Raw genomic sequence first — 14,284 nt, forward strand, 5'->3', positions numbered from 1 at the left:
AGAACTGCTTGAGCCAGGAGACTGGGGCTGCAGTGAGCTACGATCTTCAGGCAGAGTAGGTAGTCAAGGAAGCGACCGTGTCCTTCAGACGTACCAACCACAGCACTGAGACGTGTGATGTGTGAACAAGCATGTACAGCTACAGCCCATGTGCAGCCAGAGAATGACCCAGAATGTGCTTAGAGTAACACCTCTCCCAGCCCCTTAGGAATTCATCATGGAAGACTCCTAGAAAGGGAGTTACCCCAATAATAACCAGCGCTCTCTCATGCTTACGAGCAGCCTGCCCTGAATTCTCTCTCTCAGGGTAAATGGTGTATTTTGCACTTCATTGTTTTTTGAGATGGGGTCTCGCTCTGTCACCCAGGCTGTCTCAGCCTCCCGAGTACCTGGGATTATATAATTGAGTGTTGCAATGTCAGCTCACTGCAACCTCCACCTCCCGGGTTCAAACAGTTCTCCCATCTCAGCCTCCCTAGTAGCTGGGATTACAGGCACACGCCACCACACCCAGCTAATGCTGTCCAGGCTGGTTTGAACTCCTGAGCGCAAGTGATCCACCCGCCTCGGCCTCCCAAAATGCTGGGATTACAGGCATGAGCTTCTGTGCCCAGATTATTCTGCACTTAACTTGCAAAATACTTTTCCCTTTACAATAAATTGCTCTATGTTGCATCATCTTTGCTGTGTGATTCTCATTTAAATTCTTTTTTATTTATTTAAATTCTTTATTCTTTTTGAGACAGGGTCTTACTATGTTGCCCAGGCTGGTCTTGAACTTTTGAGCTCAAGCAATCCCAAGCAATCCAGCCACCGTGGCCTCCCAAAGTGCTAGGATGACAGGCATTAGCCGCCACACCCAGCCTAAATTCTTTGAAACTTACAACTGCGGCCCCACAACAGCTGTCAATCATCACACCACTGCCATCCAGCCTGGGCGACAGTGCAGGGCCTCCTCTCACAAAAGGAAAAATATACATTTAAAACAATTTTTTTTTAAATTTTTCTTAAAGAAAGGGTATCCCAGCCATGCACGGAGGCTCATACCTGTAATCCCTGCACTTTGGGAGGCCCAGGCGGGTGGATCATCTGAGGTCAGGAGTTCAAGACCAACCAGGCCAACATGGTGAAACCCCATCTCTACTAAAAAACATTAAAAAGTTAGCTGGATGTGGTGGAAGATGCCTGTAATCCCAGCTACTTGGGAAGCTGAGGCAGGAGAATCACTTGAACTTGGGAGGCGGAGGTTGCAGTGAGCCCAAGATTGCACCAGTGCCCTCCAGTCTGCACTCCTACAGAGTGAGACTCCAGCTCAAAAACAAATAAAAATTAAAAAGACAGGGTCTCCCTCTGTTGCCCAGACCAGAGTGCAGTGATGCAGTCACAGCTCACTGCACCCTTGACCTCCCAGGCTCAACTGATTCTCCTGCCTCAGCAGCTGGGACTACTGGCACGCATCACCATGCCTAGCAAATTTTTTAATTTTTTGTGGTGATGGTCTCGCTATGTTGCCCAGGCTGGTCTTGAACTCTTGACCTGAAGTGATCCTCCTACCAAGTCCTCCTTACAAAGAGCTAGGATGACAGATGTGAGCCACCGCACCCAGCCCCCCAAAGCTGCCTGTTCCTTGAACACGATGTGTATCAAGGGGAGCTAGAGTGAGAGCAGCACCGTGGGGAAGGGACAGGACTGCCACCCTGAGCTATGTGACCTTAGGCCAGACCCTCTTCTCCAAGAGAGATCAACCACATGAGTGATCTCGGGAGCCCGTGCCCGCTCAGACAGCCTGGATTTTAGTGCCCGCTGAGACAGCCTGCATTTTAGCTTTGTAGGTGGATGGGAACCTGTGAGGATTTAGAGATGCTGAAAGAACCTTTTTCCTGGGAGAGCTTTCCAAACAGGGAACAAACAGAGCCACCCCGGGCCCTGCTGAGGGAGGATCCCACCAGAAGCCCTCACCACTATCTTGCTCCACGCCGGTGGTGATGGTGATGTCATCGATGCAGGTAGTTGGTGTTGTGTATACAACCACAGACCGCTCCAGTCTCGTGTAGTTGAAGAAGTCAGTCTGTGTTCTGGACAAAGTAACCCTTGGGATACCTAAGGCAGAGGACTGTGGTTCGCTGGGCCCTTGCCATGGGTCTTTTGACCTCAGCTCACATGCCTTCCCAGATAACTTGCTGATGACAGGTCAACTGCCAGGACGGTTTGTGCACCTGGGCCAGTGGGGCCAGGAGATCCTCGTTGGAGCGGATGGGACCCAGTATCTCCTGAGGCACGGGTGAACCCAGGGGCACATCCCAGCCTGAGGCAAGAAGGTTCAGACCTGTGACTAAGATGCAAATGACCCACTGCCTGTCACAGGGAGGAAGGCTGGTTAGGAGGATGGGTGGGCTTTGCTTAGGACACTGTGAGTGACGCACACGCTGGCACCCAGCCCTCTCCTCTCTTCCTCCTGTACTGAATGCCACGGTCGGAAAAAGAGGATATTGGCTGGGCATGGCGGTTCACACCTGTAATTCCAGCACTTTGAGAGGCGGAGGCAGGCAGATCACAAGGACAGGAGTTCGAGACCAGCCTGGCCAGTATGGTGAAACCCCATCTCTACCAAAAATACAAAAATTACCGGGTGTGGTAGCGGGCACCTGTAGTCCCAGCTACTCGGGAGGCTGAGACAGGAGAATCGCTTGAACCCAGGAGGTGGAGGCTGCACTGAGCCACGATCATGCCGTTGCACTCCAGCCTGGGTGACAGAGCGAGACTCCATCTCAAAAAAAAAAAGAAGAAAAAAAAATGATGTAGACCAGGCAAAAGCGGACCAGACCTCACTGGATCCCACTTCTCTGCTGACCACATCCAAGTCAGGAGGGGAACAGGAGTGGCGTCCTCAGCCTGATATCACATTCTGTCCTCTATCTGAACCTTGAAAACCAAGGCACCTTCCTACCTGCGCAGAGCTGACCTCAGAATGTCTAAACTGTCCCGTCCTCCCGATCCCAGACTCAGCTCTGGGCAGCGCCTGCGGCTCAGGCCTGACGAGTATCTGCTGGCTCACCACTGTAATCAGAGCTGCAGGAGATCAACGTGGGAGGATGGCTTCAGGCCAGGAGTTCCAGACCAGCCTGGTTAACATAGTCAGACCCAGTATCTTAAAACACAAAACAAAACAAAAAACTTAACTGTGTTTTTGTTTTGAGATGGAGTCTGCCTTTGTCGCCCAGGCTGGACTGCAGTGGCCTGATCTCGGCTCACTGCAACCTCCGCCTCCCTGGTTCAAGCAATTCTCCTGCCTCAGCCTCCCAAGTAGCTAGGATTACAGGCGCTCCCCACCACACCCGGCTAATTTTTGTATTTTTAGTAGAGACGGGGTTTCACCACGTTGGCCAGGCTGGTCCTTAAGTCCCGGCCTCAGGTGATTGGCCCACTTCGGCCTCCCACAGTGCTGGGATTACAGGCGTGAGCCACGGAGCCAGACCAAGTTTTGTTTTTGTTTTTATTTTAATTAGCCAGGCATGGTGGCCCCAGCTAACTTGGAAGGCTGGGGCGGGAGTATTGCTTGAGCTCGGAAGTTAGGATTGCGCCACTCCGCTCCAACCTGGGCGGCAGGGCCAAACTCAGTCTCAAACACGTTTCAAAAATTAGAAGTAAACATTAGAAAGGACACCGGCCGGGCTCAGCCTTCGCCTCCCGACGGGGCTCAACAGCAGCGCTTCCTCCTCCTCCCGCCTCCTCCGCCCGGGCCCTCCCGGGTCCCCTTAGTACTCCCGTACTCCAACCCGGCGCCCCCAAGCCCCTTGACCTTTAACCTCCTCCGGGCCCCCACCTCCGGGACGCTCAGGTGAAGGAGACTGCGGGGCGCCGGGGCTCACCCCATTCCCACCGCCGGGCTTCCGGGCGCCTCCTGGCCCTGCCCTGAGCCCGCGCCTCCCGCAACGGTCGCCAGTACCTCTGCTCCTCGAAGTCCCTGTATCCGCTGTCGGAGAAGTCGGCGCGGAAGCTCCAGAGGCCGTCCAGCTCCTGGCGCTCCTGCGAGGGTCTCCTCCGGGGGTACAGCATCCCGCCCGCCCGGCAGCTCCAGCAGCGCAGCCACACAACAGCTGCCAAGAGCCTCCCCGGCCACACCCGCCCTCCAGTCCATGCTTCCTCCTCCCCTCTCGGCCGCCCTGTGCGGGGATATGAGCCGCGCAGGAGTCCTGCGGTCAGGTCGCGTGAGGCGCGTGAGGTCTTCCGCGCCATCTTTTTTGAGGGCAAGTGCCAAGCCTGGAGAGGCGACACGGTGCCAGGCCCTGCCCAGTGGGGTGTGGCTGGAAACCCCCCCCTCTTCCCCGACCCTCCCCACTGTGGAGACACCACAGTGCTCGGGCTTCCTACTCCACAGGAACCACTGGGCCCACCCTAGCTGCGCTTCTCAGGAAGCAGGAGCAGCAGACACTCAACCCCAGTCAGCCCTCCCCACCCAAGTGCTGCTTCCCCTTCCTGATCCCTCCACTCACAGGGCTCTGTCGCCCTGTGGTGTCCGTTACTGTGTGCCTGGGGGTCCCAGGTGGTCTGCGCAACACATACACTGTGCCCCAGCCACACATAGCCGTCTAGAGTCCGGAGTTGGGGAGAGAAAGACCACTCTTCTGACCATCGCTGCTGTCACTGCCACCTCCGCCACCTGCCACCAGAGTGGCAGTGGAGACCCCAATGGTGCCCCTAACCCGCCGCCGGCAGTGTAGCCCCTGGATAGCACCCCCAACACCCCGCTCCCCAATGCCGGCACTGTAGCACCTATTGGCAATTGCAACCCGCCCGTCTGGGACAATGCAGCACCCGATGGTACCCGCAACCCGCCCCCTGCCGAGGGCAGCATAGTCCGGGATATTGCCCCCAACCAGATCCCTGGCGCGGACGGCGACGCCCCGATATGGCACCCAAAACACCTCCCAATGCGGGCAGTGCAACCCCGGATAGCGCCCTAAGCTGCTCCCCACCAGGAGCAGCAGCCCGGGACAGTGCCCCCAACCCATTCCCTTTCTGAGGCGGTGCAGGTACAATAGCACCCCAAACTCTCTCCCCACCTCAGGCACTGCAGCCACAGATAGTGTACCCAACCCACCGCCCCTGGCTCAGGCAGTGTACCCCCGATAGGGCACCCAACCTGCCCCCATCACAGCCAATGCGGCCCCAGACAGCATACCCACCCGCTCCCTGCCATAGCACCCAACCTATCCCCCCAGCCACGGGCAGTGTATCTGGCCTCCAATACTGCCCCCAACCAGCGCCCTCCCTCACTCTCCACGGGCAGTCTGCCCCAATAGCATTCCCAACAAACCCCGTTACCTCTGCCTCTCTGTAGCCCCCAGAGAGCACCCTCAACATCCCTCTCCCCGCCACCAACAGTGACCCTAACCCGTCCCCCACCACCAGCATTGCAGCCCCAGATAGTGTCCCCAACACACTCCGAGCTATGGGCAGTGCAGCCCTCCATAGTTAGCGCCCCCATCCAGCTCCCAGATGCAGGCAATGATGCCCTGGGTATCATACCCCCTGCCCACTGCAGGCAGTGAAGCACCCAATAGCGCCCCCAACCGGGCACCTCACCTCTGGCAGTGTTGCCCCCAACAGTGCACCCGACCCATCCCCGACCAGAGCATTGCAGCACCCCATAGTTCCCCAATTCGCCCCCACCCGGCCATGGGCAGTATATCCCCAAATAGTGCCCCCAAACCTACCCACTGCGGCAGTACTGCCACAACCCACCCCGAGCCACGTGCAGTGCAACCCCGGATACCGCCCCCAACCCACTCCCCTCCGTAGGCAGTGATAGCACACCCAACCAGCCCCCCAACACAGGCAGTAACGCCCTGGATAGGGCCCCCACCCTCACCCCACGGGGTCCCTGGAACCCTAGACCCTGTCCCCGACTCCTGGGGAAATTCTTGCCACTTTGGGGCACTCCCGTTTGCAGAGACACGCACCCTGGAAGGGAGCCAGGGACTCACGAACCCCCACCCCCACGTCGGGCTCAGGAGCTGCGGGACAGGCACTGACCTCCATCACGGGAACCCAGCCTCTTCTTCGGCCTCGCCGCTTTTTCTCCGCAGCCTGCTTCAAACTCTCCCTGGAACCCTGGGCGCCTGACCCCGTTCCCTGGGAACTTCTTGACGCTTTGAGGTACCCCCGGAGGGAGAGACACGCACTCTGGGTGGGAGCCAGGAACTTCATGACCCCTCCGGGTCGGTGCGGGGGCTGCAGGGAAGAAATCTGATCTCCGTCCGGGGACCCCAACCTCTTCTTCGACCTCGCTGCTTTTCTTCCACAACCCGCCTCAACCTCCCCCTGGAACCCTGGACGCCTGTCTCTGTCCCCCGAGGAACCTCTTGTCACTTTGGGGTGCCCCCTGGAAGAGAGACACGCACCCTGAGTGAGAACCAGGGACTCCAAGAGCCGTCGGCCCCGGGGGCTGCGGGAAAGGCACTGACCTCCGCCTGGGGACCCCAGCCTTTTCTTCAGCCTCGCCGCTTTTTTTCTGCAGCCTGCCTCAACCTCTCCCTAGAACCTCGGGCGCCTGTCCCTGTTCCCCGGGAATCTTCCTGCCACTTTGGGGTGCGCTGTGGGGAGAGACACCCTAGGTGGAAACCAGGGACTCCATGACCCGCCGGGGTCAGGAGCGGGGGCTACCGACAAGGCACTGACCTCCGCCGTGGGAACCCAGCCACTTCTTCGGCTTCGCCGCTTTTTTTCCGCGGCCTACCTCAACTTCCCTCCGGAACCCTGGGCACCTGTCCCCATCTCCCAGGGAACTTCTTGATGCTTTGGGGTGCCCCCGTGGGGAGACACGCACCCTGGATGGAATTCAGGGACTCCAAGACCCCCCAGGTTCGGGCGAGGGGTCGCCCCAGAAGGCACTGATGTCTGGTGTGGGAACCCAGTCTTTTCTTTGGCCTCGCCGCTTTTTTTCCGCGACCTGCCTCAACCTCCCCCTGGAACCCTGGGTGCCTGGCCTTGTCCCCCGGGAGACTTCTTGCCGCTTTGGGGTGTCCCCATGGGAAGAGACACACACCCTGGGTGAGAGTCAGGGACTCCACAACGCCCCCCCAACACACACCGGGTCGGCGCGGCATTTACCGGGAAAGCACTGACGGTACATCCCGGGATAATGAACCTATTCCGCCAGCTTTTTACCATTCTGGCTGTGCTGTAGCCTCCCTCACCGCCAGGAACCGCAGCAGCGAGGCGAGCCAACTCAAGCTCCAGCCTCCAGCATGCGCCGCGACTGCCTCCCCCTTCTCCTCTAAACCAGGAACAGAGCAGCTACGGGTACCCATGCAGAAAAACCTGTAATCGCAAGCCTCCCCAGTTGGCATCCCTTATATATAAGGTTTAATGCAAATGTAGTTCCTGGACTACATGTTCTGATTGGATGAGGGAAACATCTAGGCCTATTCTGATTGGACTTTGTTGTCATGTTCTGATTGGTTACTAGAAGACTTCCTCTTATCCAATCAGAACGTGAAAATAAAGCCCAATCAAAATAGACCTACAGCTTTAGCTCTCATCCAATCAGAACATGTAATACAAGAACCTCTGTAATATAACCTGGGTAAGTGGCACTCGTGTTCCTCTGTGCTCTACTGCGTTTGCAAGCGGGTGTGTTCCGCGCCCGGCTTAAAAAAGGAGGCGTCACCGGTGGTATGCTGGAGGCTTGAGTCTGCAGCAGCGTGGCTCGCCTGGCTGCGGTTGGTCGCGGTGAGGGAGAGTACAGCGCAGCCAGTGTGGTAGAAAGGTGGCAGAGTAGGTGAGCTATCCCAGACTGCACTACCTGCGGCCGCGGAGTGAGGGGCTGGGCGGGCGGAGACTGGTTGGATGCAGTATCAGGAGTTACACTGCCCAAGGCGAAGGGTGGATTGGGGCGCCATCTTGGGCTAGACCGCCGGTGGTGGGGGGCGTGTTAGGGGCAGTATTGGGTGTTGCACTGGCCTCCGCGGGGGAGGTTTGGGTGCGTTATCCCTGGCGTCACTTCCCACAGGGGCGGGGGGGGTTGCTTGTTGGGGATGCTGTCTGTGGCTGCGCTCCTCACGGCGGGGCAGGGATTGGGGGCGCTACCTGGGCCCTCAGTGCCGATGACGGGGAACCTGTTGGGTGTGATATCTGAGGCGTCATTGCCGGTGGCTGGGGGCTCGTTGGGGGCGCTATCCATGGCCTGTACTGCCCACAGCCAGGAGCGTGTTGCGGGCGTTACCGGGGCGGACTGCCAGTGGCGGGGGTGGGGGGATGGGTTTAGTGCTGTGGCGCGGTGGGGGGCTGCACTGCCGGGAAGGGAGTGGTTGGGTGCACTCTCCGGCGGGGCACTGCCGGTGGTGGGTGGCAGATTGGGTGCACTATCGGGGCTACACTGCCACGGCGAGAGGGATGTTGGCGAAGGGGGAGCTGGCGGCGCTATCCTGGGCTGCACCGCCGGTGGCGGGGGGCGTGTTAGGGGCGCTATCCGCTGCTGCATTGCCTCCCGCGGGGGTCCAGGGGCGTGTGGAATGGGTTGGATACGCTATTGCGGCTGTACTGCCCGAGGCGGGGGTGGGATTGGGGGCGCCATCGTTTGCTGCACCACCGGTGGTGGGGGTCGTGTTAGGGGCAGTATTGGGTGTTGCACTGATCTTGGCGGGGGAGTTTTGGGTGCGTTATCCCAGGCATCATTTCCCGCAGCGGCGGGTCTTGCTGGGGGCGCTATCCGTGGCTGCGCTGGTTGCGGAGGGTCGCGGGTTGGGGGCGCTATGTGGACCCTCGGTGCCCATGGCGGGGAACTTGTTGGGTGTGATATCCGAGGCGTCACTGCCCATGGCTGGGGACTGGTTGGGGGCGCTATGCATAGGCTGCCCTGCCTACAGCCAGGAGCATGTATGGGACATTATCGGGGGCGGATGGCCAGTGGCGGGGGGTGTGGGGGCGGGTTGTATGCCATGGGGGGGCTGCACTGCCCGGCAGGGAGTGGGCTGGGTGCGCTATCGGGTTTGCACTGCTGGCGGTGGGTGACACACAGGGTGCACTATCAGGGGCTACACTGCCGCGGTGAGAGGCGTGTTGGCGGCGCCATCCTGGGCTATTGCGCTGGTGGCGGGGGGCTTGTAAGGGGAGCTATCTGGTGCTGCACCGCCCGTGGCAGGGGGCGTCACTGCTAAAGGCTGTGGTCTAGTTGGCAGTGCTGTCCCAGGACTCATTCACCATGGCGGGGGGCAGGGGAATGGGAGGATGTGGGGGCTGGTTGGCGGCGCTGTCCGTGGCTGGCTGCACTGCCCATGGCAGGGAGCGGTTTGGGGGCGTTATCCGGGCTGCGCTGCCCGTGGCAGGGGGCAGGTTGCAGGCGCCATTGGGTGCTGCAGTGTCCCAGGCGGGTCGCGTTAGGGATGTTCTCGGGGGCTGCACTGCTGGTGGCGGGCAGTGGAGGCGTCAGTGACAGCGGTGGCCTCCAAGAGAGGAGCAGTCCTCCTCTCTCCAGATGCCAGACTCTAGCCGGTCACATCTTCCTTTGTGTGCTGAAGTGTGGTGGGCACACAGCGTTTCCGCGGGAATCCTGAGCGCCGCAGTGGCCCCAGACCACCGTGGTTCCCGGACCCGCGCGTCCTTTTTGTTCTGTGTTGTGGGAACTGCCTGGGTCCCCCGGGCACGCAGTAGCAAACACAACGAGGCTGCAGGGCCCTGTGGATGGAGGCATCAGGGACGGGAACCGACACATGGGTGGAGCGGGCTGGCTGGGGTTGAGTTTCTGCTGCTGGTGCTTTCGGAGGAGCGCAGCCAGGGTGGGCCCAGCAGTTTCTGTGGAGTGGGAAGCTCAGTAGCTGTGGTGTGTTCCTGGCCAACTTGGGCCAAAAGGAGAGGCTAGGTGTGAGTGCTTTCGCTGAAACCGGTCCCTGCCACCCATTGACCAGCATGACAAGAAGAGGCTCTAACGCTGCTACTCTTCGGATCCTTTTCTAGGATTTTCTGGCTTTGCCCGCCCAGTTGCTTCGAGCCTGGAAGAGGAGTCACCTGCCGCTTGCTGGAGAGCAGACTGCGGGCACTGCGGTGCCCACGTTGGGAGGCAGCCACGCGCCATGCCACAGGTGGTCAGCCACAGGGCTGGGATTTTGCAGCCAGCCGGGATCCAGACGTGCTTCCTGGTGTGACTAAAGGAGAGTCGGGCCGTGTGTGGAGTGTGAATGCGTGTGTATTTGCAGACAGACACCAATAGGTATGGATGGTATGAGCCGGTACTGCCATACCGCAGGGCGGTACAGCCTCCCGGGGTGTGCTGGAGAGGTGGAGTGACCGTCCTCAGAAACCCCCGCGGGTAGGCGCTGCACACACTTCCACCCATAGGGTGTATGTGCATGCGTGAGTTGTTCAGCCCCTGTGAGAGTCTGGTGAGGGAAGCTGTCAGGGATGGAAGTCAGAGATGATGGGCTGTTTACAGGTGGCGGTGGAAGGAAAACAGCCAGGAGCCCCGGTGGACCATGTAGCTAGGCCAGGTTTGCAGTTTTTCCCGAAAGGGCTGGAACCCCAACCACTCTTCACTCCAGCCTGTGCTTGTTGCAGGGAGAGGAGCTAGGGTGGTGGAGTGCTGACTGAGAGACTTTGAGGGATCTTTGGGAGTGGGACCCGCTTCCAGCCTGATGCTCCTTTCCAAAGGCTTGGATGGGTGTGGGGGTGCCAGTCCAGGACAGGCGAGTGTTCAGGAGACCTCAGGAGTCCCTGCAGACTGTCGTGTTCAAGAGACCTCAGGAGTCCCTGCAGACTGTCCCAGCTTTGCCAGCTCCAGGTACTGTGCATCTGGACCTGGGAGCTGGCTGAGGGGCACCCTTCTTTCCTCTCATTTGTTTCTGTGATTCTCCCTACATCCTTGTTAACAAACCTGAAGGGCACTTTATATGCCATCGGGGTTTGCTGGGATGTGCCCCTGTTGAGTGGCTCTCATCAGAGAAGCCTCCATAGGAAATAAGAGTTGTCCTGAGCCAGGTGCCAGGGCTCTGGGGTTCTTTGCATGCGTTGAGACCCTGGGGCTGTCCCTCAAGCCCCATAGGCCCCAGTTTCCCATGGTGTACTGCCCTCCCCGTTCTTCCTGCTGCAGGGTGGGGAGTAAACAGCTGGCAGAGCTGCCTGAGGCTGGGAGGCAGGGAGTGACTCAGGGCCTGTGAGGTCTTGGGCAGTGATTTTTCAGGAGGAAGTTCTGGCACATCTTCTCGACTTGGGCAGGAGTTGGGGGAGGCTCTGTGCTCACCTCCAAGCTGTGGTGCTGGGTTTTCTGAGTCCAGGTGATGTGGAGTGGGCGTCTGTTGGGTCTGGCTGTTCAGGCTTCTAAAAGTTGCCTCAGGTCCCTCTTCCCTTCCCAGATGTCGAGGAGTTGGAGAGGGATGGGATCAGGGGGCCTGCCACAGCGGGGTGGGATGGGGGACTGGAGCTGAAGAGCTACAGCAGCCACTCTTGACCCCTGTGGTTGATGTTTCTGGGCAGAGACAGATGCTAAGCTTGGGTAGTGTCGGGCAGGTCTTAAGTGGGACTGCTCAGCTCAGCATGTTAAGGCGATTTGGTGGGAGGTGGTCTCAGTCCCAGAGAAGAGGACCCTGCTGCCAGAGGCACGCTTGCAGCCCTCCTCACCCTCTTTCCCATGACCCTGTCTGATCAACTTTGGCTGAGCCACCATGGCTCAGAATGACGAGCCTTGAGGGAAAGGGACCTTGGCATGGTTGGGGGTGGTGGCAGGGTGACATAGGGGTTAAGCATGTAGGCTCTGCTGTCACTCAGACCTGGGTGTGAGTCCCAGCTCCAGCACCTGCTGGTCTGCCTCCACCTGCATTCCCCTCCATGGGAGCCTGAGAGAAAGGCTTGTAGGCCATGGCTTATTTAGGAAGTGATCTCAGGAAGCAAGGGCCAGGACAGGGGGTTTGAAGGAGAGGAAGGGAAAGCAACTATGTGATTATTCCCACCACTCTCCTGGGTGGTCTCTCGAGGAGCCTTAGAGATTGACAACTGCTCTGTTGGGGAGAGAAACAGAAAAGCGTTTATCCATTAGCCTGATTCCCTGCCAACAAGTCTGGCTCCGTGGACATTGACTCCCGTGTGTACTTCCGGATTGCACACGTGTGGGGCTCTAGTGGTTTCCTGTGTGCCCTCCGCACTGCAGCTTCCAGGAAGGCCCAGGATGGCCTGACATGAAGCACTCTCCCGTTGTACCAGTAAGATGCTGGTTAGAGCCTGCAGGGATCTGGTCATTGCAGAAATGGTTGGAGTGAGAGGTGGGGCCGGGAGGGCTTGAACAGCACACTGAGGTAACACTGCATGACCTCAGGCAAATTACCTGACTTCTCTGAGCCTCGGTTTCCTTGGCTGGGTGTTTTAATTGTTAACACGGTATTTTTGTTTTGTTTTTTTTAGATGGGAGTCTCACTCTGTCGCCTGTGCTGGAATGCAGTGGTGTGATCTTGGTTCACTACAGTCTCTTTCAGTGCTTCGGTGCCTGTCCAGTAGGAAGTTCTGCCTCTTGGCTGATCTCACCCTGACATGCTGCACTTTTCTGGGTATGTTTTGTGTTTTTGCTTCTCTATTTGTTGCAACCCTTCAGGGCTTCCAGATGGTTATAAGGGCATTCCTGTTTACCTGCTCACAATCCGAAGCAGACACAGGGTCACCCAAGGCAGGTGTGATGCCAAGGCAAGCTTCTGCTTTGGGGGAATTGGCCCTAGACAAGGTGGTGCTGAGCCCCTGGCCCTGCCCACACTCTGGTTCTGGACTTGTGGCTTGCTCTCAAGGCCATCTTGTATCCACTCGTTTCCCTGGTTCAGATCCATGATTACTGATCTCCTCCTTGGACCATGCTGGGGCTGCTGGCTGGCCTCTCCCAGGCCTGGATCAGCAGGTGGGAGCAGGAGTGGGCACCTGGGAGGACCTTGGCACAACCAGGGCCCTGCCGATCAGATGGCTGGTGGTGAGCAAGAGCAAGAGGGGAGAGACAGGGAGTGACAGGCAGCTGGGAACATGGAGGTGTGCCTGTGCCTATGTACACATCTGTGCATGGCATGTGTGCGTGGCCCCGGGTGGCTTCTTGTTGGATTGCTGTGTCTGGATGTCTCTGGGTGGCTACGTGTGGTTGTCCTGAGCACGTCTCTGTGTGTGCACTGTTGGGTGCTGTAGCTTGTTCATGGGTACTTTTCTCTGGATATGTGTGCCAGCCCCCTACTGAGTGCTCTTCAGGGTTCTTGAGAGTGTGCCCATCTGGATGGCAGGTGATACTTTTTCCTGCCTCCACTGAGGTTCTCTTGTGTCTTCTGCCATGCCCTGTTCTGCCCTCTCTCCAGGCTTCCTTACCCTGTTCCTTCCTCTGCCTGAGGAAGTTGCTTCTCCCCCTCTGGCTGTGGGTGCCCACTGCCTTCTGGGCAGGGTCTGAAGAGGGACGCCATATCCAGCCTCCAGCCCCATCCTCCCGAGTCTGAGCTGAGGGTGCTGGGCTCAAGCTCGGGGTTGAGGAGGTGAGTCAGGGATGGCTGCAGGGGTTGGGCAGAGTGGCGTGTGTGTCACCATGCTGTAGAGAAGTGTGTTTTCCTGCCTCCCTCCACCTGACCTGCCCTCAGTGGCTTGGGCACCAGTGCAGCTCTGAGAAGTCTCCCTTACTTAGCTGCTCTTATTCTCTTCCCGGTAGCCTTGGATGGCACAGTTTCTGATGGAGAGCAGAGTGATCTCTGGGGCTCTGTGCATCCACTGGGGGACCTTGGCCTTAGAATAATTAATCTCACCATAATCATTGGTATTTATGGAACTCTTCCTGCACCAGGCCACACTTGTACATGTAATCAGCTCATTTGCTCCTCAGAACAATCCCGTTTCAGGGGATAGTAGTCCTATCAGGTGGGTTCAAAAAGCATCCCTGGCCAGACATAGTGGCTCATGCCTGTAATCGCAGCACTTTGGGAGACTGAGGTGGGCAGATCACCTGAGGTCAGGAGTTTGAGACCAGCCTGGCCAACATGGTGAAACCTCATCTCTACTAAAAATACTAAAAATTAGCCAGTCAAGGTCGGGCGCGGTGGCTCAAGCCTGTAATCCCAGCACTTTGGGAGGCCGAGACGGGCAGATCACAAGGTCAGGAGATCGAGACCATCCTGGCTAACACGGTGAAACCCCGTCTCTACTAAAAAATACAAAAAACTAGCTGGGCGAGGTGGCGGGTGCCTGTAGTCCCAGCTACACGGGAGGCTGAGGCAGGAGAATGGTGTAAACCTGGGAGGCGGAGCTTGCAGTGAGCTGAGATCCGGCCACTGCACTCCAGCCTCCC

General features: G+C 58.3%; 1 protein-coding gene and 1 long non-coding RNA gene across 8 annotated transcripts; one reads left to right on the top strand and one right to left on the bottom strand.

Moving 5' to 3' along the window:
* Positions 1-498: 498 nt before the first annotated feature.
* Positions 499-7,307, bottom strand: LOC113221938. 6 transcript variants are annotated; one of them, XR_003308146.1, is made up of 5 exons: positions 7,114-7,300; positions 6,037-6,234; positions 3,947-4,260; positions 1,960-2,100; positions 499-1,140 (listed from the first exon to the last, which is right to left on the bottom strand). XR_003308146.1 is itself a non-coding variant. In XM_026451262.1 (4 exons), exons 1-4 carry the CDS (start codon positions 7,171-7,173, stop codon positions 2,064-2,066), a joined length of 552 nt encoding a protein of 183 aa, XP_026307047.1. In that variant the 5' UTR covers positions 7,174-7,307; the 3' UTR covers positions 1,495-2,063. The 6 variants fall into 6 exon arrangements, 3 of the variants coding, with proteins under 3 accessions (XP_026307047.1, XP_026307045.1, XP_026307046.1); XR_003308145.1 differs by having other exon boundaries at positions 499-1,143; XR_003308147.1 differs by lacking the exon at positions 499-1,140 and adding an exon at positions 2,948-3,148 and having other exon boundaries at positions 1,495-2,100.
* A 289-nt stretch (positions 7,308-7,596) lies between these two features.
* Positions 7,597-13,577, top strand: LOC113221939. 2 transcript variants are annotated; one of them, XR_003308149.1, is made up of 4 exons: positions 7,597-7,783; positions 9,958-10,210; positions 12,391-12,533; positions 13,311-13,577. It is a non-coding gene; the product is annotated as an uncharacterized LOC113221939 (long non-coding RNA). The 2 variants fall into 2 exon arrangements; XR_003308148.2 differs by having other exon boundaries at positions 9,958-10,082; positions 13,311-13,504.
* Positions 13,578-14,284: the final 707 nt, after the last annotated feature.

Source organism: Piliocolobus tephrosceles, unplaced genomic scaffold (genome assembly GCF_002776525.5).
Source record: "Piliocolobus tephrosceles isolate RC106 unplaced genomic scaffold, ASM277652v3 unscaffolded_28460, whole genome shotgun sequence".
In the NCBI taxonomy this organism is placed as follows: domain Eukaryota; kingdom Metazoa; phylum Chordata; class Mammalia; order Primates; family Cercopithecidae; genus Piliocolobus; species Piliocolobus tephrosceles.

Bases quoted from the DNA above. Each gene is read 5' to 3' on its own strand.
- LOC113221938 (XM_026451260.1), bottom strand. From the start codon at position 7,173: ATGGTAAAAAGCTGGCGGAATAGGTTCATTATCCCGGGATGTACCGTC. The intron at 6,235-7,113 runs GTAAATGCCGCG...TCTTCCCTGCAG, and splicing joins GTACCGTCAGTGCTTTCCCG to CCCCCGCACCGACCCGGAGG. The intron at 4,261-6,036 runs GTCAGTGCCTGT...TCGCCTCTCCAG, and splicing joins GCTGGGTTCCCGTGATGGAG to GCTTGGCACTTGCCCTCAAA.